The 26,339-nt window shown below is 36.5% G+C and overlaps 1 protein-coding gene across 1 annotated transcript in view; it reads right to left on the reverse strand.

Moving 5' to 3' along the window:
* CAMSAP2 (calmodulin regulated spectrin associated protein family member 2) overlaps positions 1–26,339 on the reverse strand; it is a 111,649-nt gene that overhangs the window by 27,133 nt on the left and 58,177 nt on the right. Inside the window, exons 3-6 of the mRNA XM_047076706.1 lie at positions 25,087–25,248; positions 12,889–12,972; positions 469–610; positions 20–159 (exon numbers count right to left, since the gene is read on the reverse strand). Of these exons, the coding sequence (XP_046932662.1) occupies positions 20–159; positions 469–610; positions 12,889–12,972; positions 25,087–25,248 (528 nt within the window). The remainder of the gene's footprint in view (positions 1–19; positions 160–468; positions 611–12,888; positions 12,973–25,086; positions 25,249–26,339) is intronic.

A 26,339-nucleotide genomic window follows, 5' to 3' on the forward strand; every position in this document is an offset into this window, starting at 1 on the left:
AAACCCAAGAACAAATTACCTTTATGGATGAAGCAGCATACAGCATGTCTTCCAGGGTAAAATGGCAACACTGGTTCAAATATTCTTGGCAAAATTCTTGAATCAGCTGCAGATTATACAGGCTATCGGCCAAAGACATGGTTTCTTTCAAACAAATATCTTCAAATAGGAAAAGAGCAAGGTGATGATTTGGGGCTAATTTGATAATATACATTTCATATTCATTTTGTAACTAGCGGCTTAGAACAAACACACAATTACGTGGAATCTGGTTTACACACTCATACAAACATAGTGGTCACTCCACAAAAAGACTTAGCACTACCACACCTACTCAACTATCTTCCTCAGGGTGATACGTAAGAAGGTTCTTTAAGAGCCTTCATTACTTACTAAATACTGTTACTGTTGTCTTAATATCTGTTACCATCATTCTGTAGTCCAGCAATATTTCACTGGAACACTTACCCTCTAATCTGACCACACCGGGACAATAAAAATGAATAAGAGCAGCTAAAGCACAGCCATCTGTACCATCTTTCAACAAATTTTCTACCAATGGAATGCAAGGCAATTGCTTGAGCAATGTTTGCTCCTTCCTATAACGAGCCTACAATAAAAAAAAAAAAAAAAAAAAAAGAGAGAGATGAAAATCAGTAACTAGCAGCCAACATACAGGAAAAAAAAACCAGTATTGTAGATTATATCAGTAATACAAATCAAGAAAAGTAAAAACTACTCACCAACATCCTTCTTTTCTAAATAATACCAAATATTACCAAAGTAAAATACAGAGCAACAGCATTATACTTCCAAAGTACTTAATATAACATGATATTGCCAGTTTATATGAAATGACATTTAGCCTAAACATTTAAATACAAAAGCATCACAAAATAGATTCTGAACACTTTGCATCCAAATTGTCAGTTCTGTCCTTTTGCAGATAATAAAATGCATTTATTTTAATGCTAGAATTTAGACCACAAGTTATTTTATGGGAAGAGCAAGAGTGCCACTTGAGCAGAATTGTAAGAATTTTCAAAATTGGGGAGCAGGTCTAAGAATATGATACTATTCCTACAGGAAATTTGGCAATAAGAAATATCACTTTGAGGAACTGGAATATCACCAAGATATTCTGGCTTGGTATCTGAATGTTAACATAAATGAAGTGTAGTAACTGTGGAACTGAAAAAACCCTCCCAAGTGAGGTTTTCTTCAATGACAGAGCAAATGTAAGGATTTCTGTTCCCCCTCAGAAAAACAGAAGAAATCTTTGTTTTCCAAAGACTGCCTGGTGTGACCAGATACAACTTTACAAGAGTTTTCTAAAAACCGAGATGTTCTGTAGAACTCAGTGGTGACAAGAACAAGCCTTTGAGTCAGATGACCTAGGTTCAAATCCTGTTTCTGACATTTACTGGCTCTGTGATCTTGGACAAATCATTTAAACTCTCGTTTCTCAGTTTCCCCATAGGTAAAATGGGGTAATAATAGTACCTATTTCACAGGATCACTGAAGGAGGAAGTACGGTGACGCCCGTAAAGTGCCATGCACACTGCTGGGCACATAGCCAGCAATAACGAAAGGCTGGCCTGCTACTAGCTATTAGCTCTCCTAAAGCCAAGAGAATAATGCTGATGACTTAAGGAAGATGCATACCGAAGTACTTTATTAGGAAAATGTATGATTATATTGGCTACTGACATTTTAAGTTTTTTAAAAAGTAACCAAAACTAACTTTTCTTCTAACTCCATCTGAACTGGTCATCTCTACATTTTATAATTCAAATATAATTATGAAATAAAATACTTTTGTGAGAATAAGAACAGAAAAATAATTTACTGAAAAAGAATATTTACTATTAGGTGGTGAAGTGATATCCCTCAGCAAAGTATATGCATTAATGAAGAATTATTTATTCCTATTTCTGTCTACCCAAGATTCATGGAACATTTTTTCCTTTTGAAGATTTTCAGAGAGCTTGTTCTTTTTAATCAGTGCACACCAGGCATCCACACTGAATGGTATGTTCCAAACTCAGAGTACCTATATTCAGAAAAAATTTACATACATGCATTATATAAATTCTTCAATGGATTATTGATTTTAATATCCTTAGAAAACTCCCTTACTTTGCTGCTAGTAGACAGTTTAAAATTCAACCATGAAAAAAGAGGAGAGAGGAGGTGAAGGGAGAGGAGAGAAAGAAAGAAGACATCAACCAGTAGCATCTTCTAGCCTTAAGCTACCCTTCTCACATTTGGTAAGTAAGCCACAGTTCCAGATCCTTACACCCCTTTCTCTGGCCAGCTAGAAACAAAATAGTCTCCCTCTCAGAAATCCTCCAAACTGGCTGGGCTCATTCCCAAACTTCGCAGATCTCTAGGAGTAGCTTGTTTTCAGCCTACAGTCTGAACTGGACTGAGTCGAGCACTCAGGGTCATGAAACAAAGAACTGAATTGTGTAACTTGTCCTACTGCTTGCTGCCAAGTAGCACTTCTGTACAAGGCACACACACAAAGCCTTGTGAGGCTTTAGCACTAAATGCCAATGGTTTAGAATAGACTATCAGGGATTTATGAGTGGTATGCTAAAACATTTTACTGAAGCTTATATCCTAGAAGATGTATCAGGTAAATCAACTTAATCCTCAAGTCCTGTACAACTCCCATTTGCAGTTCATGAGAATTATAGAGTCTTTTGCACTTTATCTTACTATATGGCTTTATAAAGTTACTGCATGGAGACATTCTGTATTCTTTCTACAAACTGAGAAATTTAGCATTTAAAAGGGCATCATATTTTCTCTTTCAACATTATATTGTATTTCTAAGTTATATTTTTATTTCTGAGGGCATAAAATACTTTTTACGTGGTCTATCCACCCAGATTTAATCCTGAAAGAATCACCCTTCAGGTCAAATCAGAACTGAATACAGTTTAGGTCCAATACTGGTAGGACCACAAGGAATATGTCACTTTTTATCAAACAAAAAATGTACCCTACAACTCAGGCTGAAAGTAAATGATTCCTTCAAAAATATTTTAAAATACAAAAAAATTTACATATACAATTCATACTCACTTTTCTCCTAAAGTTATTAAAACTAATGAGAATCTCTATCCATACATTTTTTTTACACCTATTTACCGACAGTCTGTAAATATCAGTAGGACTAGCAAAATAATGGTTACCTTCAACTATTTTTAAAGCTTCTAATCCAAATTTTGGCCAGATTTTTTTTATCTCTTTATTTTACATTATGATCAAATACCATAAAATCCAATCTCTATGCAGCGACTAACAGAATTACAGGAAATGATTATACCAGCAAGACATAAACAATACCATTCTGTAATTACACTTCTGGAGAGCAAGTTGAAGTAGTTGGGCAAACTTACTGGAACCAGTTTCCAAAACCATTTGGAAGGAGACTTCAGAGGAAGCAGCAGGGAAAAAAGGGAAAGCAAAAGGTAAAGGGAAAATTCATCAGAATGGTTTTTAATTAACAAGTGACAGTAAAGTTTCTGAAAGTGGATTTCCAAGTTATAGTTCTCATAGTATTTTTTAAATGTTAATTAATACTTTAAATATACAGGTTCCTACTAATAAAGACCTCCACCTTCTCCTCCCCTTATCTCCTCTCCCAATACAAAAATTCATTTTTCAGATATTCAGGATATTCTGTATACTTTGGCAGCAAAGAATTTTATTTCTGAGTTCTAGAATCACACATCATATTAAAAAATAAATCCAGGGGCACGTGGGTGGCTCAGTCAGTTAAGCATCTGACTTCTGATTTTGGCTTAGGTCATGATCTCACAGTTCATGAGTTTGAGCCCTGCATCGGGCTCTGTACTGACAGTGCAGAGTCTGCTTGGGATTCTCTCTCCTCCTCCTCCTCCTTCTCTCTCTCTCTCTCTCAGTAAATAAATAAACATTAAAAATAAAATAAAAATAAAAAATAAAACTGTATCACAAAAAGGCAAGTAGAAAGATTCTAGAGCTAGATTTGCAATCATTATCATTCTTAAACATTAGTAAAGCAAGTCTGATCAGGCAGTGTTTCTTTCCCAAGGGAAAAGAAGAAAGACTGTATCAGTAAATATACGAATAAAGCAAACCGCATTGCAGACTTGAAAAACATAATTTCTTTCAACTATATGACAATTTCATTTAATTAATGGACGGAAGACTAGTTGGCAATTCTTACTAAGATTTTTACAGAGTCTCTAGGGCAAGTAGCTACTTACATAAAGAGAATATAAATGTTATTAATTTTACTATCTGGAGGTATCCCAAAGAATATAATTTTATTTCTTCAAAATGATAAATACAATAAACCCATAATTTCAGTTAATATGAATTAATAATTTGTGATTGTTTAAGTCTGTATTTCCTAGCACAATTTCTAACAGCCCTGAATAAACATTTGTTGAATGAACCAAACTAAATGGGGTCTGAATTAAAATTCATATTCAACTTTTATGTAGAAAGTTTATCCTACAGGGGCTCCTGGCTGGCTCAGTCAGTGTGACTCTTGATCTCGGGATTGTGAGTTCAGGCCCCACACTAGATGTAGAGATTACTTAAAAATAAAATTAAAAAAAAAAAGTTTTTCCTACATAAAATTAACTGTAAAAATAAGACTATTTGGAAAATAATATGAATAAAGTATTTTCAAGAACTTCAAGAATCAGAAAAAATGTCATCTCAAGACTCAGAAAAATTCCAACTTTCCATAAAGAGAGAACATGTCCAGTAAGTTTTTCTTATTGCATCAGGAAGAATAACCTTAACAATTTTGTTGCATATATTTTAATCTGTCATTTAACCACAAGTCTTTGGCAACTGCAGTTATGATAACCATAAAAAGTATAAGAGCAGAAGCAAAAAGAAGGAAGCCACTGAGAATGTGTCAGGATTCCAACGGATAACAGAAACTTCAAAAACGGGTTTTCTTCTTTTTGAGACTAGAAAAATCCATTATACGGAAACTGATAAAAAGCAATTTATTGCCAATTATTCAAAACAGGAGAGGTGTAAAGGTTCAAGTTACTCCATATATCTTGTAAAATATTCAATGTGACTTTTCACTAATTCAGACTGCTCTGGCCTTCTTCCCACCTCTCCACGGACCTAATTTAGTGATAGCGATCGTATTCAAGGGAACAGGAAAACCATATAGATTGGCTATTTGAAGGAAATATGACTAAAAAAAAAAGTAAATATACTAAAAGAACAAATAAATATCTATGCTATTCATGGTTATAAACTCATACTTCAATAAGTTCAAATATACAGCAAAATTTCCTTGCTGAAGGACAACTGTATTTCTGAAGTGAATAGCAACTTCCCCTCCTATTACTTTTCAGAGAACTAGGCAAACAGCAACTTCAAATCCTGTTTTCAGATGTAATTATGAGACCAAAACATTTTAAAAGGCCACAGACAACAAGTGAAAAATTTCTTATTTTTATTAAGTCCTTACTGATGACAGGGGCCAACCTGGGCAGTTCAGATTTTCTGGAATAGTTCCCATTTCCAGCATTCCTTTGCACTGTCTTCAACACACATATGTATGACTCATCGTAAATTCTGGTTAGTTGTTTTAGGACTTGCCATTAATACTCCCCAAATAGCTCTATGTCATCCTCCGGGTATCTATAACCTCTCTGGGATTTGGGATAATTCCTGAACTTCTTCTAGGTGTTCTCAAGCCACTTTGGGAGGATGCTGGTTTGACCAGGCCTTTCCTGGAGACCTCACAAAGTTGGAATTCTTTAAGGAGTTAGAGCTGTGACCTGTCACCTCACGACTCGTGAGACCGAAATGTCTTCTCTTTTGTAGGTCTGAGAGCTATGCTGCACTGCCAACAGGAGTGTAAAATGGTACAAACCCCTTGGAGACTTTGGCACTAGCTACCAAGACTACAAATGCATTTACCTTCCAATCTAGCAATCCAAGTCCTAGGGTATTTACCCTGAAAATCCAAGAATACAGAAGGACATTATTCTTTGTAGTATTATTTGTAATTGCAAGATACTAGAAAACACTTAAATGCCCATAGGAAAGTGGTAGAATAAACTATGGTACATACACACAACAGAGTACTGTGCTGCTGCAAAAAAAGGATGAGGAAGGTATTTAGGGACTGTATGGAGTAATTTCCAGGATATACTGTTAATGAACAACACAAATTGCAAAAGATTAAATATATTTTGTTAGAGGAGAAAAAACATATATATATATATATATATATAAAACAGTATATATATCTGTTATATATCTGTTACCTATATATAAAACAATATATAATACTGTGATATATATATATATATATATATATATATATATATATATATATATATATATATAAACAAAAATGAGGATAAACCAACTGGTTACCTACAAGGGTCAGCAGGGAGTGAGGGGTAGGAAAGAGGTAGAAGAGACACAGGGAGGGAGTAATACCTTTCTGATTATCACTTTTGTCGAGTTTTGACTTTTGGAATTAATATAATTTGGAAATCATATAATGTTCTATATATTCAAAAAAACAACATTAAATCAACAAGGATGGTGCAAAAAAGTCACTACAACTAAATGAAAACAGAAACCAATAAACCCAAATATATTTCAAAGGAATAACCCAAGCAACTTCAGAACACAGTATTTTGACCATATATTATCAATCTAAAGAAAGAAGAATTATATTGTACTACATGAGATGACGGATGTTAACCAATATGCAGTGCCATATGTCAATTATATTTCAATAAAACTGGGAAACATATAAAAGCATTGTAAGGGTAAAACAAACCAAAAAAGAAGAAGAAAAAAGAATTGCAAACAAATCTTAAACTCCTTAGTGGGTTTCTTTTTCACATTGGTATACATATAGAGACTCTGAAACTATTATATACATATTGTAGTATTGAGCAAATTAAAATTAGTACAGTTGACCTTGAACAATACAGGCTTGAAACTGCACAGGTCACTTCCACATGGGTTTTTCTAATAAATACAGTACCATCTTGGAAATGTATTTTCTCTTCCTTATGATTTTCTTAATAACATTTTTTCTCTAGCTTACTTTATCATAAGTATTCAGTATAAAACACATATAACATACAAAATATTGTGTTAATGAACTGTTCATGTTATCAGTAAGGCTTCCAGTCAAGAGTAGGCTATTAGTGGCCAAATTTCTGGGCAGTCAAAAGTTATAATCAGATTTCTGACTGCATGGGTGGTTGGCACCCCTAAGATCCTGCATTTTTCAAGGGTCAAATGTAAATATCAAAGTATGTCATCTCAAATTACTTACTGTAAAAGTAAAAATAATAACCATGAAGTTAAGAAACCAGACAATATCTTAACCAACTAATGAAAATCAACATCACCTAGTAGGGGCAAATGGGTATCATGTGCCTCTTGATATAATACTGTGAGAAGGACACAACTTATATAGCATTCCAGTCTAAAAAAAACAACCCCTCAATTTAATTATGAGGAAATATCAGAAGAAAACAAATGGAGGGATTTCTTTAAAAATGTCAAGGTCACGAGCAAAAAAGAATAGCTAAAGAACTAGTCCTGTTTAAAGACTATAGATATGACAACTAAATACATGACATGATCTTGTACTGAAAAAAAATTATAATATACAATTGAATGCAACTGGGACAAGTGACGAAAGTGGAATATAGGCTCTAAGTCTGATCAAAGTATGATACTGACATTAAATCACTTGTACTTTGATTATATAAACAAACAGCCTTGTTCTTAAATACACCTTGAAGTACGAAGGGGTAATGGGATATGATGTGTGCAACCCTCTTTCAAATGTTTCAGAAACATTTACATACATATGTGTTTGTGTATGATGTATATGTATGTGTGTATATACACACATACATACCTGCATACACACATATATAGAGAGAGAAAATTAATGCGGCAAAATGTTAGACTGATGAATCTGGGTCAAGAGTATACAGGGTTCTTTTCTATCTTGAAACCTTTCAGAAGTCTGAAATATTTCAAAATAAATGTTCTTAAGAACCTACATTAAGGGGGCACCCGGGTGGCTCAGTCAGTTAAGCACCTAACTTCGGCTCAGGTCATGATCTCACGGTTCGAGAGTTTGAGCTCCATGTCAAGCTCTGTGCAGACAGCCTGAAGTCTGCTTTGGATTCTGTGTCTCCTCTCTCTCTCTGTCCCTCCTCTGCCCACACTCGTGTCTCTCTCTCTCTCTCTCTCTCTCTCTCTCTCTCTCTCAAAAATAAACATTAAAAAAAATGTTATATTAAGTCTATACCAGTCCAAATCTTTGTTGAGTCTGTATCCAAACGTATCCAACAACACCTATATATCTGTTAAAGAAATCTGTTCTACAATGTTCTTAGGCAAAGATGAAAATCATAGTGCTAGCATACCTAACTCATATTTACATCTCTCTAGGGCAAGCCATCTTTGTAAAATATTGCTTGGAGAAAAAATATCACCGTACCATCTCTGAATTTTAAATATGTTTAAAATGCTAAGTTCCTCATTTAACTATACTAAATAGGTTGATAATACAACAGAGGCATATTCTAGATTGGGAAGTTGCTTTACCAGTAACCACAAGTAAATGACTATGAAAGAAAAATAGTATATTGGCAATAGGTATAAAGAAAGAATCAGCACTGACCACAGAAGTCCACACAAGAATAAACTATGATTATAGAATAGAATCTTAGGGGTAGAATTCCTTAAAAATGATCTAATTTAGGCAGGTGAAGTCTTCAAAATTATTTGACTGAAATAATGGTATGAAAAAGAAACCAGGTAAATAAGTCTAAGAATCAAATCAAATGATGTATCTGAGAATGATGTACTATATTAGAACTTTAAATGTTGTATATATTTATATATGAAATAGGCAACTTCATCAATCACAAAATTATAGGTTACAAATCAATGTTCCCCAAAGCATGCTGCAAATAACAGTAATTCCACAGGATGTTAGTAGAAGTCATTCACAGAAGAGGTCAAAGATTAAATATATTTGAGAAACAGGCTTCTTATGTAGGCCTTCAATGTACTAAAATGGGTTGTAACGTTTTTAAAGGGGCACAGACAAGGCAGCATTTCCCAAATGTATTTGACTTTAGACTCTTTCTTCTGGGGTGCCTGGCTGGCTCAGTCAGTAAAGCATGTGACTCTTGCTTGATCTTGGGGTTGTGAGTTCAAGCCCCACATTGGACACAGAGCTTTAGAGCTTACTTAAAAAACAAACAACAAAAACAACTGGATTTAACAAAACTCTTAAAAAGTTGATGTTATTTTAAAAATTTTCTTTCCAATAGTATCTAAAGTACTGTTTGAATAAAAAGAATTTTAAGAGTTGGTCATAGTTTTTAATTGCTAAGGAACTCGGGTCAAAGTGGAAATTCACATAGGCTGAAGTAATCAAGCAAAGATGTAGAAGCATTCACCTACTGTCTTCACTGGGGAAAGTGTGGTCTATTTTGAGACTATACCTTTAAATGAAAAGCAACTAGAACTCAGTTAATTTCTTTTCTCCAAAGGCAATTCCTTAATCCAATTCCCACCCTTCTATAAAATATCTCACCAGTATTTCTGTTTTAAAAGTGAAGAATGTTGCACCGAGTAGACATGTATCTTTTAATACTGTGAGAAACAAACTTTACTCTCTATAGAGCTACTACTGTAAATTTAGGAATATAAACCCATGAATATCCAAATGGTCTACTTACCAATTCCTAAATATACATTTTACTTGTAACTTATGTTATTCCCTATGACCTAGTGTCCTCCTTTGCAAATATCATAAAACCTACTAAGGCCATGTTCAAGTCCCACATCTTCTAGAAAACCTTCTTAGGTATTCCACAGTTATCATAAAACTACAAGTAACATATACATATATGAAACTTTATGATAACCAACTGCTTAATATTTTCACTAACGTTTTGCTTTGAATTCCTTACTTTTACTAATATACTGAGAAGGAAAAATTTGAAAATCATTTTAGTCACAGAATTTAGAAGCCATTTAATTCAACTTTAAAATTTTTGCAGATAAAGAAAATGAGGCCCAGAGAGGTCAAGTGCCTTGGTAAAAGTCATGAATTTAATCAGTGGCAGAACTATTCTACTTTGTCTATACTCATTTTGCCATAGCACTCTGTACAAACCCCTTAAGAGAATGAATGTTGTGCTTAATGTCATGGCTATAAACTTTAGAGATCTTTTACGTAGGGTTGCCAGATTTAGCAAATAAAAATATGAGATGTTCATGCAACTACACCAAAAAATTTTTGGTGTTTATCTGAAATTCACATTTAACTAGGCATCCTCTTTAGAATAAAAATGAATATTAGAAGCAAAAGAGCAACTTGAAAAAAAAAACAAACAGAAAATAACATTAGTAAACTTTTTAAACAAAACATTTTCCTAAAACATGGCACTACTTAAAATGCCTTCCTTTTAAGGACACCAACCAATCCAACAGTCAGAAATACACCATTAGCGGATTTAACAATCTAAAGAAATAGCTTTGGAATTCTACTTTTCATCCAGCATTAACAATATACAGTGCAAGTATCCCTTGTATGTATTTTACCAAGAAGATGGTTGTAAAAAAAAAGTTTCATAAAATAAATTTTATTGAACATCTAAGTTGGGAATAGGTGGGCAAGGACAAAAAGTAAGAAATATCACCCAACACCATGGGCTCTGTCTATAGCTGGATAAATCATAGAAAACATGGCTAGCATCTGGGTCACTAGGCAAGCTAGCTTAAGTAGGTGGAAGGCATGGCAACTTCCTACCAATCGCATAGCAATAAGGAGGAGCAAGTCATTCTCTCATCCCTAAAAAGAGGACAGGGTCAAGAATGTTGCTTTTGTAGGAATAAAAATCAAGAATGAAATGATTAAATTTCCAGCGAAATCAACTAGTTCAAATGCCAAAAATCTCACTGTTAGGTAATAGAGACTGCTTTCCCTAGTTTATGCTGTCACAGAGTGATTCTTCATGATGATGATACCTACTTTGCAGTAAGACTATGTAAAATTGACATTGTCAATTTCACATAGATTTCACAGAGATTCTATCAATGGGAAAAAAAAGAAAATTCATTTGAAAATAAAAACGTGTTGTGCTAAGATAAAAATATGTATTAATCCACATATTTAAAAATGAATCACATTCATTCCTTCATTTACTCAGTCATTCACTTAACAAATATTGGTTGTGAGGTTAATATGTGAAATTGCATGGGAAGTGCTATTATAACACCAAAGTGGTAGTGGCGTCCAGGTGGCTCAGTTGGTTGAGCATCCAACTCTTGGTTTCGGCTCAGGTCACAATCTCATGGTTCGTGGGTTCAAGCCCCTCGTCAGGCTCTGTGCTGACAGTGCAGAGCCTGCTTGGGATTCTCTCTCTCTCTCTCTCTCTCTCTCTCTCTCTCTCTCTGCCCCTCCCCTACTCATGCTCTCTCTCTCAAAATAAATAAACTTAAAAAATAGTTTTAAAAAAGTCAAAGAGGTATAATACAAGTAGTGTCCAGATTCCATATAGCTTTTAAGAAAAGTAAGGCTTACTTACTCTGTTCGGAATACAAATGGCATTTTTCCCCCAACAGAAATAATGTTTATTGGGTCCTATGCCAGCATATAAAATCCCTATTTAGTTCATGATGTGTATGCAATACTATAGGATTTAATCATTTAAATAATCATGGAAAAAGGCCATTAGTATTATAATTTAGGATGATGCCATCTAACTTACTCCCAATTAGTTCCAGGCACAAAACTGGGGGCAGAGGTTTCAACTCCTACGGGATGAGAAAGAGAAAAGGAGGGAAACTAATAGGAAAGGACGGCAATGGCGGGAGGTGGGGGAGGGTGAGGAAGCAGGAGGGAAGAGAGAGGCAGAAGCTGGTAGAAGGCAGGGAAATGGAGTATGTGATCTGGGTGATGAAAAAAAAGATTTCCATTCTCATGTACCTTTAGGGGGAAAGGACATCAACAAAGTTAGGATGAAGAATCAAGCATGGATAGTATTTTCAGGAGCTAGTCAGTAAGCTAAATGAGGGAATTCACTGTGATGCGGAAACATCAAGTTCTGACAAAATTTTAGGTGGTCTCCCACAAAGTTTTCTGTTGAAGTTGATAATACACAAAACAGCTTTCCCTTTCCTTCCTTTTTTCTCTTTCTCTTCTTACAGAGGTATCAGTGACCAGGAGCATTAGCCCAAAATGAATAGAAAAACTATATAATAATAAACTTTAAATAATCCAAATTGGAAAATAAGGTCGCTGAATAATTATAATTTCTTACACCTCAATTCAAATGCTACACAACATGATTAAAGAGCTCTCATTATAACAAAAACACAAATTTTCAAAGAAGGAAACTCTAAAAGCCACACAAATTTTTAAAGAATGAATCCATATTAATGTTGCTTCTTTCTTCACAGAATAACCATATGTACAACTTACAATTACTGGAATATATTTAAAAGGCTGGTCTTAAGAGAAGTCATTGTAAGGCTGGTACGCTGAAAATGTTTTCTGTTGTTTCATACGTTTTGCCAAAGGCAAAGTCTATTATTTCTGCCAAGTACTCCACAAATTGAGTTCTAATCATTAACAATTTTTCCTAAATACCTCCACCCGATTAACCTTCATTTTGCACTTCTACTCACTTGGTATTTATGACCTGCTTTCTAGGGCACACAACACCACCAAAAAACAGTTTAATGAACATATCTATTAATTAATATATGTATTTCCCAAACAACACATACATGTGAACATACATAGTCTCATAAAGACACCTTATTTTCTTTGAAATATATACCTTTTGACCTCCTGGAGCTTCAACTGTGTGATGTTCTTTCAATTTCTGTTCTTGTTCCATAATGTCTTTCAAATGCTCATTTACCTTAAAATATAAAAACACTAATTTGAATTTATATTCAAATATGATGATAAAATAACATGCACCTTGAAAGGCCTGTGGTCAGATCTCTGATGTCAAATATCAGTACTATTCAAATGAGAAAGTTTCATTTTCCCAACCAGAAAAAAGTATTTTACAAGTGTTTCATTTGATATTCTGAAATTAATTCATTAATTTATTAAATATTTGTTGAGTACCTACTATATGTCAAGAATTGCTTAGAGTGCTAGAGAAAAAAGGGTACTCAACAACTTCTAATTTTAATGCTTAGGAAACAATAAAACTTTATTTTTTTAATAAATTTTTTCTAATCTCTTATAAAAGAGATTAGCAAAAAAAATTACTTTCCCTAAAATTAATGTTTTATCGTTAGAAAACACTTTAGGAGGGGCGCCTGGGTGGCTCAGTCAGTTGAGTGTCCAACTCTTGATTTCAGCTCAGGTCATGATCCCAGGGTCTCAGGATCAAGTCCCGTATCGGGCTCTGCACGGACAGCATGGAGTCTCTTTAAGATCCTCTCTTTCCCCCCGCCCCCTCTCTTTCTCCCTCTGCCCCTCTCCCCCGCTTGCACTAAGAAAGAAAAAAAGAAAAGAAAAGAAAAAAAACACTTTAGGGTTTTTTTTCAAATGGCACAAAGCATTATTTTATTTTATTTTCAATTCCAGTGTAGTTAACATACAGCATTATAGTTATACTAGTTTCAGGTGTATAATACAGTGATTCACCAATTCTATACATTACTCTGTGCTCATCAAGACAAACTTTTTTTTTTTTTTTGGGGGGGGCGGGGGAGGGAGGGAGAATCCCAAGCAGGGTCTGCACAGTGAGCACCGAGCCAAGGCTCAGAACCGTGAGATCATGACCTGAGCCGAAATCAAGAGTCATTTAACTGAATGAGCCACCCAGGCACCCTAAGATAAGTATATTCTTTTTTTTTTTTTTTTTTTTAATTTTTTTTTTTCAACGTTTATTTATTTTTGGGACAGAGAGAGACAGAGCATGAACGGGGGAGGGGCAGAGAGAGGGAGACACAGAATCGGAAACAGGCTCCAGGCTCTGAGCCATCAGCCCAGAGCCTGACGCGGGGCTCGAACTCACGGACCGCAAGATCGTGACCTGGCTGAAGTCGGACGCTTAACCGACTGCGCCACCCAGGCGCCCCAAAGATAAGTATATTCTTAATCCCCTTCACTTATTTCACCTATTCTCCTCTCCCCCCTGATAATAATCTGTTTGTTCTCTATAGTTAAGAGTCTGTTTTTTGGTTTGTCTCCTTTTTTCCTGTGTTTATTCTGTTTCTTAAATTCCACATGTGAGTGAAATCATATGGTATTTTCTCCGACTTATTTCACTTAGCATTATACTCTCTAGATCTATCCATGCTATTGCGAATGGCAAGATTTCCTTTTTTTTTAGTGACTGAATATTTTGTTGTGTGTGTATATATATATTTTATATATATAGAAAACCCTTTGAATCAAGTTCTTAATCTGTAATTTCATAGATATGTCCTTGAACCATGAGCGGGTTTTAGTGCGGTCATAATGCCACAGCTAAATTAGATGAAAAAAATTTCTGTATGAGAACTTTTCTGGCAGAAGGTTTAATTTATCTCCCAAAGATTATTCAAACAGTCCATAATCCAAAAAGGTTAAGAAACAGTCTATGTACTGCATAAAATATTTCTTAAGAATAGTTTAAACAATTCTGGATTTTGAGCTAATAATTTTAAGGTCACTCTAATAATAATAAAGTTCAAATTTATTAATTCTGGCACTCTGGAAAACATTATGCCATTATCAACCACTATAACTCTAAACTAAATCAATAATTTTCTGAACTCTTCTATTGCCTAAAATTCAGTTCAGTGGCTAAAAACAAATAGAGAATTTTAATTTATGATAAATTTAATGAACAACAGTCACTAACAGTCTTCTATACTCATGATATTTCTAAGGGGTTGTAAGGAATTTAATCAACAAATTTATTTTGGTATGTGAATCTGCAGCGTTCTAAGATTTCCTAGTTGCTCTCTTACTTAGATCATCGGTTTGGTTAAACAAAATAGAAGAGACAGTAGAATTAGAAAAGACCAAGGTTAGATTCAAAACCTGTACTTACAAGCTGTGACCTCAATAATTTCTTGATACTTCTGAGCCTTAGATACTTTTTAATAAAAGCTATTTCATAAAGCAGTTGGGATATTATGGCTCTAAAATGGTCCCCACTGATCCCCTGGAGTGTGGGCTGGACCTATATTTCTAACCAACAGGACACAACTAAGGTGATGGGATATCACTTCAGAGATCAAGTTACATAACATTCTAATTTCCATCTTGCTAGCCAACTCTGGCTGGCTTTGATGAAGCACGCTGCCAAACTGTTAGCTGCCCTGTGGAGAGGCCCACATGGCAAGAACCTGCCAACCTTGCCTTCAGCCCAGAGACAGTAAGAAACTGGGGCCCTGGGTCCAACTGCCTGCAATGGACACTGCCAACAACCACATGAACTTGGAAGTGGATCATTCTGTAGTCATACGTTGAGATAACACTACAGGTCTGGCCAATGCCTTGACTGCAACCTGGCCGGACTCAGAGAGAATGCAAGGAAGCAGGGCCTGGATCTGTGACCCACAGAAACTGATAATACTGAAATAATTAGAATAAATAGGTAATTAAATAAATAAGCAACTGAGAAAACACAGAGGACAACAGAAATAATATATAAAATATACCAAGTACATGATACATAGCACATGTTCCATAGATTCTTATAAACAATATATCCTCAAAGTTATACCAGATAGTTAAATCTCTATAAGGGCTTTAACAAACCTTAATAAAATACTTTAAGGTGATGTAACGGTATAAGTCATCCTAAATACCAAAATCATGATTATAAGAAGATTTTACATGTTGATAATTCATTAACTTTCATAATAGAATAAAAGAAAACTACAAGACATGTTGCAGACATGACAAGACATGACATGCTACTTAACCTACTTGGGTACCCAAAACAGTAAAGTAAAATAATTAGCTTATTATTATAATAATTAGCTTTATGAATATAATAATAAGCTTATTAATAATTATTAATAATTAGTTCCCAAATGCTGGTTAGAAAGTTCTACTACTGAAGTTGAATCATGATATTTTTTTGTACATCTCAAGGAAAAAAATTAAAGGGATGTGATGTATTAGAGAGCTCATCATGACTCAGAGGGAGGTCACCATCTGAACAAGTGCTGAGGACTAGTGAACTAGAGAACAAAAAACAATATTTGGCTTTAGTAGTATGAATTAGGTAAAAATAAATTTGTTAAAATGATATATATTAGATTTAAAATATCTATTAATTTAAAAATATACATTAGCTTTTAATTTTTTTCATTTCATTCATTCATTCATTCATTCATTCATTTATTTATTTATTTTTAATTTTATTTCAAGTGAGTTAATATACAGTGTAGTCTTGGCTTCAGAGGTAGAACCCAGTGATTCATCTCTTACATATGACACCCAGTACTCATCCCAAAAAGTGCCCTCTTTAATGCCCATCACCCATTTAACCCATCCCCCACCCATCTCCCCTCCAGCAACCCTCAGTTTGTTCTGTCGGGAAGCCTGACTGACTCAATCTATACAGCATGTGACTCTTGATCTGGGCATTGTGAGATCCACCCCCACGATGGGTGTATAGATTACTTTAAACATTTTTTTTTTATTTAAAATACAAATAGTAATGTGTATCCTTGCCTTAGTATAAGTCTAAAGTTATTCAGTATTTTACCTTCCTCGTGAACAATACAAAAACCTCAGAAAGCCTTTAAATCAAATCATACCCTTTCATCTCCATGCTTTTTCATTCAGAATTATAGTTTGCTTCTTATGGGCCTCAAAATGAGATATTATGATTTTTCATAATACTTATTTAGATTTACACAAATGTGTAACAATTCTGCTTTTTATCATCGCTTCCTACATCCCACCTCTTTTTTCTAGGTTCAATTTCTTTCTTACTGAAGTACAATCTTTTAGTAGTTCTGCAAAGGTGAGTAATGAACTGCCTTTCTTTGTTTGAACAAATCTTAGTATCACCTTTAATCTTGAATAAAAGGTCTAGAACCCTAAGTTCATTATTATTTTTCTTCAGCACTTTGAAGACTTTGCTACATTGTCTTCTGCGCACAAATATTACTACTGAGAAGGCTACTACAGTCTAACTGCCATTCTTTTCAGAGGCTCTGTATTTTTGGAGTTCTGCAGATTTATGATATGTATCGGTATGGATCTGTATTAATTTATCCTGGTTGGAACTCATTGTGATTCCTGAATTTGAAAGTTTGTATCTTTCAATGGTTGTAGAAAATTTTGTATTTCTTCAAATATATTCTCTCTTCCCCGCTTCTCTCTGGTAATCTCTTTTTGGAATTCCAATTAGTAATTCCATTAATCTTGATTTCATATATTCCATCTCATCTCTCTGGGCTTCATTCTGGGTAACTTCCTTTCAGCAAGTAATTCCCTCTTTACATCTAATCTTCTATTTTAAACTTTGATTTTTAATGAACAACATTTTTGATTTCTGAAGTCATTTTGGTTATTTTTCTGTTATGTCCCCATGGGGCCTTATTCTTTCCTATAGTTTTTATTCCATGTTTTATTTCCAGTCATTTAACTATTTATTTTTGGGGCCCCTGGGTGGCTCAGTCAGTTAAGAGGCCAACTTCAGCTCAGGTCATGATCTCACAGTTTGTGAGTTCAAGCCCCGCGTCCGGCTCTGTGCTGACAGCTCAGAGCCTGGAGCTTGCTTCGGATTCTGTGTCTCCCACTTTCTCTGCCTCTCCCCCACTTGTGCTTACTCTCTCTCTCAAACATAAATAAATAAAATGTAAAAAAAAAAAAAAAAAACCACACATTTATTTTTATAGTCTTTTTCAGACTGTCCTTACTCTCTGAGGTTCTTGCAATGTAACCCTCACTTCTCCATGTGTTTCATAATTTTTGATTGTCAGTACTTTTGAATTTGCAACAAAGACTCTCCCTCCCCCGCTGCCTTTGGGTGTGGAAGTGAACTTTCAGAGTATTTTTAAATTTGCTTCTCTGACAGGTGCCAGAAAGATTATTACTGGCCTAGTACTAGTATTTTGTTAATTTGTTGCCTTCTCCCATTTTCCTTGATCATCAGCTGAGTGCTCATCTTCCTGCATGTTCAGTTAAAGAGGTCTCTTTCCCAGACTTAGAGGGAAACTCATAATCAGCCTAAGAAAATCATGATAGCCTCATTCTTCTTGCTAAAAGATGGTTTAGGTACCGGCAAAAGAATCTATCTTAGACAACAGGACCTCCTGGTGGGAGGACAATCTGAGGGCAAGTTTTCTTTGTAAACCAAAGAGTCCAGAAGACCCTCTCATCTTTGCTAGACATTATTGTGACTGGGTATGATCCCTGGAATCACTGGTGCCATTATACAACCACAAACGGAAACACTGTATAGAATTAAGAATAACAGAATAGAGGGGCGCCTGGGTGGCTCAGTCGGTTAAGCGTCTGACTTCAGCTCAGGTCATGATCTCGCAGTCTGTGGGTTCGAGCCCCGCATCGGGCTCTGTGCTGACAGCTCAGAGCCTGGAGCCTGCTTCGGATTCTGTGTCCCCCTCTCTCTCTGCCCCTCCCCAACTAGCACTCTGTCTCTGTCTCTCAAAAAACAAAATAAAAACGATTAAAAAAAAGAGTAACAGAATAGAAAAGAAGGAAAGCCCCTATATTCTTGTTGCTGCTGTTGAGTCCCTAAATTAACTAACCCTGGATATGTCCCACCTTCAGATATGTTGCTATGTGAGACAATAAATCCTTTAAGCTGCTTGTATTTGGATTTTCTGGCAGTTAAAAGCATGGCTGATGTGCTCCCTTTCACGGAGGGTCCAGCTTTCTGTGCATCTTTTGTGGGTCTAAATAGAGGTTGCAGTTCCTACTTCCCACAGCAGGCAAAAAACCAAGGCCTTTCCTTGTGTCCAAATGACTTTAAAACTCTAGCATATGCTTGACAGCCCAGTGGGAGAGCCACCAAAACTTCCAGGCCCCACTTTTCCTGGCACCTGAGAACTTCCTTTTCCTTCTTTAAAGCTCACCTCTGTAATATAAACTTTTCTAATTACAGTTTATCAAACATATGTCTAGGTGTTTATAATATAAGCAGGAGGTTGTAGTCTTAATCCAACATGTTGCCAAAATCACTAACATTTTCTGTCTTGGTAATTTATGTGCTACAAAGCAGCTTTATAATTTACATGCATCTTGACATATTTTGATCAATTTACTAATTGTGTGGTGGGGAGAGTTAGGCAGAAAGAGGTGATGGAACTAAAACCTGGGAAAGTTTATAAGTTATTCTGTTGTTTTTGGGGGGTGCTGTGTGTGTGTCTTCTTTTTTTTTTTTAGGTTAAAAAAGAAATACTTTCTAATTCACTGCTATGTAGTCACAACTGATCTATCAGTTTGGAAATGTCTTCATGATTTTTTAAAAAGTTTTTATCTAAATTCTGTTCAAAACGCAATCGGTCATATATTGATACTTTAAACCATTATTCACTCATTTATTCACACATTCAACAGCTATTTACTGAATGCTAGTTATGTAACAGACATTGTATTAAGAGGCTAGGGATACAGTGATATATATAAATCCAGAATGGTCCCTATCCTCATAGGACCAAAAAAAAAAAAAAAAGGGCAAGAGACCCCCAACTCCACCCCGCCAAAAAGGCAATTTATAGGAGAGCTGTAAATAGAGAGATAAGAAGAAAATAATGGGGGTGAGAGGGAGGACCTATTTTAGGAAGGCTGGGTGTGTCGGAGAAGGCCTCCATGAGAAGTAACTTAAGCTGAGACCTAAAAATGAGAAGCTGGCCATGGTAAAAATAGAAAAAAGAGTATTCCAGACAAAGAATAAACAATATAAGCAAAGGCGTTGTGGTGGGGAAAATCTGGTATGTTTGAGGAACTGAAAAAATAGTATGGCTGAAACATGGCGAGGAAAGGAGGGGTTACAAGATGAAACTGGAAAGAGAGGTAGAACCAAATAATGTTAAGGTTCATGTATTCATAACTTGTGGGTACCCCTGCATGAGTCAGTCATTTAGTACAATCTTGTATTCTGTGATTTTGCTTATTTTTAAATTCAAATTCATTTTCTGCCAATCATGCTATTTTAGCCATGTTATTCTCACTTTTCTATGGTAGGTTTTCTATACCTATGGGTGTATTATCCAGAAAAAATGGCAACTGGGTTAGGGTAACCCAAAATAAGAGCCAAAAGGAACAAGGACATACTAAATCTGAGAGGCCAGAGTAAAGTCATGATGAGAAAATAAGTAACAAAGCTGGTGTTCGTAGATTGGAGCAAGAAAAAGTACACTAGGAGGTTCAGGTTGAATCAAATGTTTTCAACCTCTATCTAATAACTGAATAGGATGGATATGGCCGCATAAAGGTGCTGAACATTCTTAATTAAGTGATTTCTTTATCTTTCTATAAATTCCCAAAGTTCTAAAAGGCCTAGCTTAATTCTGTAGCTTTACCTACCTCTTTTATTTATTACACATCATCTCTCTGCCAAACACCGCACTAGTCTAGGCACCAAGACTAAAAAAAGAAAGATGGGCATTGTACCTATCCTCACAAAGATTACTCTACTTAGATTTCTTTTTAGTGTTCTCTTTTTTATATGTGTAATTATTCATTCTGGGGAGAGAGAGAGAGAGAGAGAGAGAGAGAGAGAGAGAGACATTGTGCACGCACAAGCAGGGGAGGGGCAGACAGTGAGGGAGACACAGAATCTGAAGCTCCAGGCTCCAAGCTGTCAGCACAGAGCCCGAAGTGGGGCCTGAACCTATGAACGTGAGATCATGACCTGAGCTGAAGTCGGACACTTAACCAACTGAGCCGCCCAGGTGCCCCAAGATCATCCTAGTTTGTTTAAGCAATTAAGCAAAATAATTACAAACTCTCGGAAGTGCTATGATGCAAAGAAGACGTGTTGCAGCAGAAAATAAGACTTGACAGGTGCCCACTTCAGACAAGGTTGTGAGGAAAAAGTGCTGTCTAAATTGAGAAATGACGTGGGGTGCCTGGGTGGCTCAGTTAGTTAAGTGTCTGACTCCTGATTTTGGCTCAGGTTATGATCTCAAGGTTTGAGAGACCAAGCCCCACATCGGGCTCTGCGTGGAGAGCATGCAGCATGCTTGGGATCCTCTCTCTCCCTCTCTCTCTGCCCCTCCCCTGCTTACTCTCTCTCTCCCAAAATAAATAAACACTAAAAACATAAATACACTGAGATGGGGCAGCTGGGTGGCTCAGTCAGTTAAGTGTCTGACTCCTGATTTTGGCTCAGGTCATGATCTTACAGTTTGTGAGTTTGAGCCCCACACTGGGCTCTGTGCTGACAGTGTGGAGCCTGCTTGGGATTCTCTCTCCTTCTCTCTCTACCCCTCCCCTGCACTCTCCCTCTCTCTCTCTCTCTCTCTCTCTCAAAATAAATAAAAAAAAATATTTATCAACAAAGAAAGAAACAATGGAATGGAAGCCGTGCAAAAACCAGGAGATGAGCTGCCCAGGAACGGGACACATCATGATCAAAGGCCCTGTGGGGAGGCAGACAGCTAGAATGAAGTGAGTGAAGTGTGAAAGGAGAACAGTGGCCCCAAGCTGAGAATGGAGAAATGCACAGGATGTAGGCCATGGTGCATTCTGCATTTTAAGTGTAAAATGAAGCCCCTAAAAGTTTTAATAAAGGAATGACATGATTCAGGTTACACTGTTAAAAAGATATTCTGAGATTTTGTTCTGATAACAGTGGAATAGCATGTATCACACTAAGCTCCCCAGAACAGCAGTTATAAACTGGACAAAGTACAAAAAAAGCAACTGCTGAAGGTATTGGAGAGCAATCAAAAGCAGACAGAAATGGGAAAGGATGTGACCTTTGAAAGGAGGCAATATGCTGAGTGAAATCTATGTTTTTCAAGGGCTTTCTCCTCAATTCACACAATGCACATGGATAGAACCAAGCAGAAAACTAGTTGTGTTGGATTGAAGAACTGAGGGAGAAACCGGAGACTGTCAGAATGGCTGGATATTGAGGAAGATCCTGGAAAAGAAGGAATCACGGTGGAGGGACACCCCAGTTGCACATCTAAACTGCCCTCAAATCCTTGGCTGAGCCCTGAACTATGCACGTGTAGGAAAGACTCAAAAGTGTCAAGGGGGTGGTGGGGGAGGGGGGAGGAAGGGGGGGGAACAACTGCTGAGAGGCTGAAGAAGCTGCCTGCTACGGGGGAGCTGGTGTGGCACTCGAGTCCCACACCAAGGTAAACACCTTGGGTTCTCCACCAAAACTTTAGAAGGGTCACACATGATTTAGAAGTAAAGGCTGAATTTAAGAGGAGTACAGAGAAGTATTCACTCGATTTGTCAAGATGAAAGCCAACTCCCAAACCAACTCAGTATAGGGGTGGGGATGGGAGACAATGCAGAGAAGGCCAATGAATGAGGAAATATCTCTTTGGAGAAGTTCTGTGTATGGAGAAATTGGGTTGGGGAAGTTTTATCAGAATGGGAAACACTAGTGTAAGTCTGTATTCTTGTAAGAATGGTCCAATAGGGAGGGAGAACTGGATGATGCAGGAGAGTGAGGGAATCACAGTGTGGTCCACAGACCAGTAGCATTAGCATCACTGGAGCTTCTTAGAAATGCAGACTCTCCACCCCAACCCCAACCCCAACCCCATAAAGTCAGACCCTGCATTTTAACAAGTTCCCTGGGGACTCTAACACACATGGAAGCATGACAAGAACTGAACAGAGGACCAATGACAAAGACAAGGGAAGAAAGCAGAGTTCTAGAGTAATAAGTAATGAGAAACTGGTCTTTGACAGGAAGGGGGAGGGGTCACTTTCTCCACTTTAAAAGCAGGAAAGAAAGAAAGACAATGAATACTGATGTGGAAAAGTTTACAGATTTGGTAGCAAAAAGAAAATTCCCACCTGATGACTTCCCATCTCTGGTCTCAAAAAAAGGATGGGGCAAGGTCCTCAACTGACAGTTAACAAGGGATGGGCTATGGAAGGTCTGAGGATTAGAGAAGAAAGGATGAAATAATTTTCAAGTGTGGGAAAGTGAACTTCTTAGGGACACACTTGTTGGCCTGGCAGTAAGCACTGAGTGTTTATTTGAAGTCTGTGCTTATAAACTTAAAGCGAAACTAGCTTCCTTGTGTAAATTTCTCCTTTATATACATAGCTGCACCCTAGAGAGAAAGCAGGTAACTGAGCTCAACCAGGGTTGTGTCACATAAATCACAGGGAGAGAAAAGGAGGCAAAGTAACTGACAGTACTTGCAAGAATCTAGTTCAAAAAAGAAATCTTAACTGAGACTGTAAGAATTAACAGCCGCAATGGTTTGGAACTCATGATGAAGCTGAACACTGTTAACAGTAGGGGTATTTGAGTAAGTGAAGGAATTATTTAAGAATGAGATGTTTGTGGGGTGCCTGGGTGGCTCAGTCAGTTGAGTGTTCACCTCTTAATTTCAGCTCAGGTCTTGATCTCACGGCCATTAGATCAAGCCCCTCCATGCTCAGTGCAGAGCCTGCTTAAGATTCTCTCTCTCTGCCCCCCTCCCCTGCTCACACTCTCTCTAAAATTAAAAATAAATAAATAAATAATAATTAATTAAAAAAAAAAAAAAGAATGAGATGTTTGCAATAAGATGTGAAGGTTACATTCTGATGACTGTCCAGAGCTAAGGAGGAAGAAATCAAGGAACTCCAGGAGCAGAGTATTAAATGGGCTTTCTACCTTGATACTGATAACGATGATAAATGAAGTTTTTTACATTTAGCTTCTCGTTATGCAAGCATTCAAGGAAGGATACCTGAAGGTACAATTTCTTTTAGATCTGCTCAGGTCTTGCTCATGGGTAAGGTTTCATTTTTTTCTGGAGTGATAGTTACAAACAAATGAAAATCAGGAGGAATTAACTACCCAATTTGGCAAAGGGAGTAATAAGCTGACAATTTAAGCATCTTCAGAGCATAAATAACTAATCACAGTTCCATAAAAATTTCCAAGAGAAATCTACAATCAATACAGTCTTATGCAACTCAGTCAAGCAAACCTAAGAATCAGAGAATAGGAAATAGGAATTACTTCATTATTAGATTCAAAAAATACTCACTGAACACCCACAGTGTATAGAACACCCTACTCTGAGTGCTGGAAATTTTCTAATAATCTGATATGACCTAAATCATTATTAAATGTAATTACAGATATTGTAGAATATACAGAAATCTATTTTCATCATTTTAACAGATTTTTTTTAATCAAAAGGTAATGGGAAATTTTAAGTAACTTAAACAACTTTAGCTTTCATTTTGATTTAAAACAAAAACAACAATGGAGTGTGCCTTAGTCTGTTCAGACTGCTGTAACAGCAATAATCACAGAATAGGTGGCTTATAAACAGAAATGTATTTCTCATAGTTCTAGATGCAGGCAATTCCAAGATCAAGGGACGAGCAGGTCTGGCGTTTGGGGAGGGCCTGCTTCCTGGCCATCTTCTTGCTGTGACCTCACATGGCAGAAGGAGCAAGGGAGCTTGCTGGGGCCTCTTTCATGTGGGCATTAATCCCATTAATGAGGGCTATGACCTAATCACCTCCCAGAACCCCACTTTCTAACACCATCACATCAGGGGTTGATTTCAACATAAGAGGGGTGTCTCAGTGGCTCAGTCAGTTGAGCATCCAACTTCGGCTCAGGTCATGATCTCATGGTTCATGAGTTCGAGCCGCATATCACGCTTGGGGCTGTCAGTGCAGAGCCCACTTCAGACCCTCTGTTCCCCCTTCCCAGCCCTCCCCTGCTCACATTCTCTCTCTCAAAAATGAATAAACATTAAAAAATATATTTCAGAATAAGAATTTGGAGCAGACAAAACCTGCAATCTACAGCAGAGTGGCAATATATGAATAAAGATTGTACTTTTTCTGGTTAGGAGACTCATTTTTACTCAAGTGAGCATATTCCTACCTTGTTTATCCAGTACATGACAGCATCCTCAATATCATAGGGCAAATCCGTGGCTTGAAAAAAAGCTGAGTACTGTTGAGCACAGGCAATTACTTTCTCTATACTGACCATTTCTACGGTATAAGCCATCATTAGGGTATCTATCATGGCCAAATGAGCACTCTGAAAATATAAAACAAGAACATGGTTCAAAAATTACACTTAGAAACTGCTATTTATATATTTTACAATATTAGTAACAATTCCTAACAAAAAGTAACAGAACTAAAGACTACAGAAGATAAGCCTTAACAAGAAAGCACAAATGAGAGATAAGCTAACTGAACCAAACAAACTTATCACTGAAGTAATTAGTGAGGATCTTTAAGACACTCATTCTCTTCTATTCAGGGAATGTTCCTTTTCCTGTTTTTCCTATTTTTGATAATGTTGTAATCATTTACCCATAATACAATTTACAAACTTCAGAGCATCTTTGACTATGCTCTTTCCTCAAGCTTCATAACCACATAGTAGAAAAAGTTTATAGATCCTGCTTCTAAAATGTCTCTCAAATCTGCCGTCTTCCTCTTTCTGACTGCCACAGTTCCCACGCAGACCATCAACATTTCTCACACTTGAACAAGGCAAAGGACTCTCTGATTCTCCTGGCTCCAGCTTTTTCCTTATCCTATTCGTCCAGCAACCCAGGACCTCCAGTCTTTCCTTTGCCTTTTTGTGTTGTGCGTGTTTGCTTGTTTTTAAATACAAAAGTGTTGTTACACCCTGATGCTTAAAAGTTCCAAACATTACAAAATACATAAAGTAGAAACTACCCCTCCCGGTCCTCCTCCCCTAGCAATGTGAACAGTTTGGTAAGTATTCTTACAAAAAAAATTTAATGCACACCAAATAGATAAACATTTACATCGTTTCCTATTCGCTGGCATTATAAACAATTCTACAACACTGTATTTCCCCAGGGATAATTCTTCACTGTGGGGCTACTGGACCCAAGAGCAATCACATTTTAAGTTTTCATAAATAACCATTAATCTGCTCCTTAGAAAGTCTGAAGCAACCTTTATCTCCCACCAAGAATGTTATCACTGTGCCTGTTTCCCCACATTTTTTTCTTTGTCAACATTTGGTACCATTCACTTTTTATCATATGTGTCAGTCTGAAAGGTTAAAAAAAAGAAACACACACACCCTCATTTGACTTTGCATTACGCTGAATAATAATGAGCATCTTTTTACATGTTAAGCAACCA

This window comes from Lynx rufus, unplaced genomic scaffold (assembly GCF_022079265.1).
Source record: "Lynx rufus isolate CCGP_SWC_20201006 ecotype Redwood Valley unplaced genomic scaffold, mLynRuf1.p SCAF_15, whole genome shotgun sequence".
NCBI classification, from domain to species: Eukaryota; Metazoa; Chordata; class Mammalia; order Carnivora; family Felidae; genus Lynx; species Lynx rufus.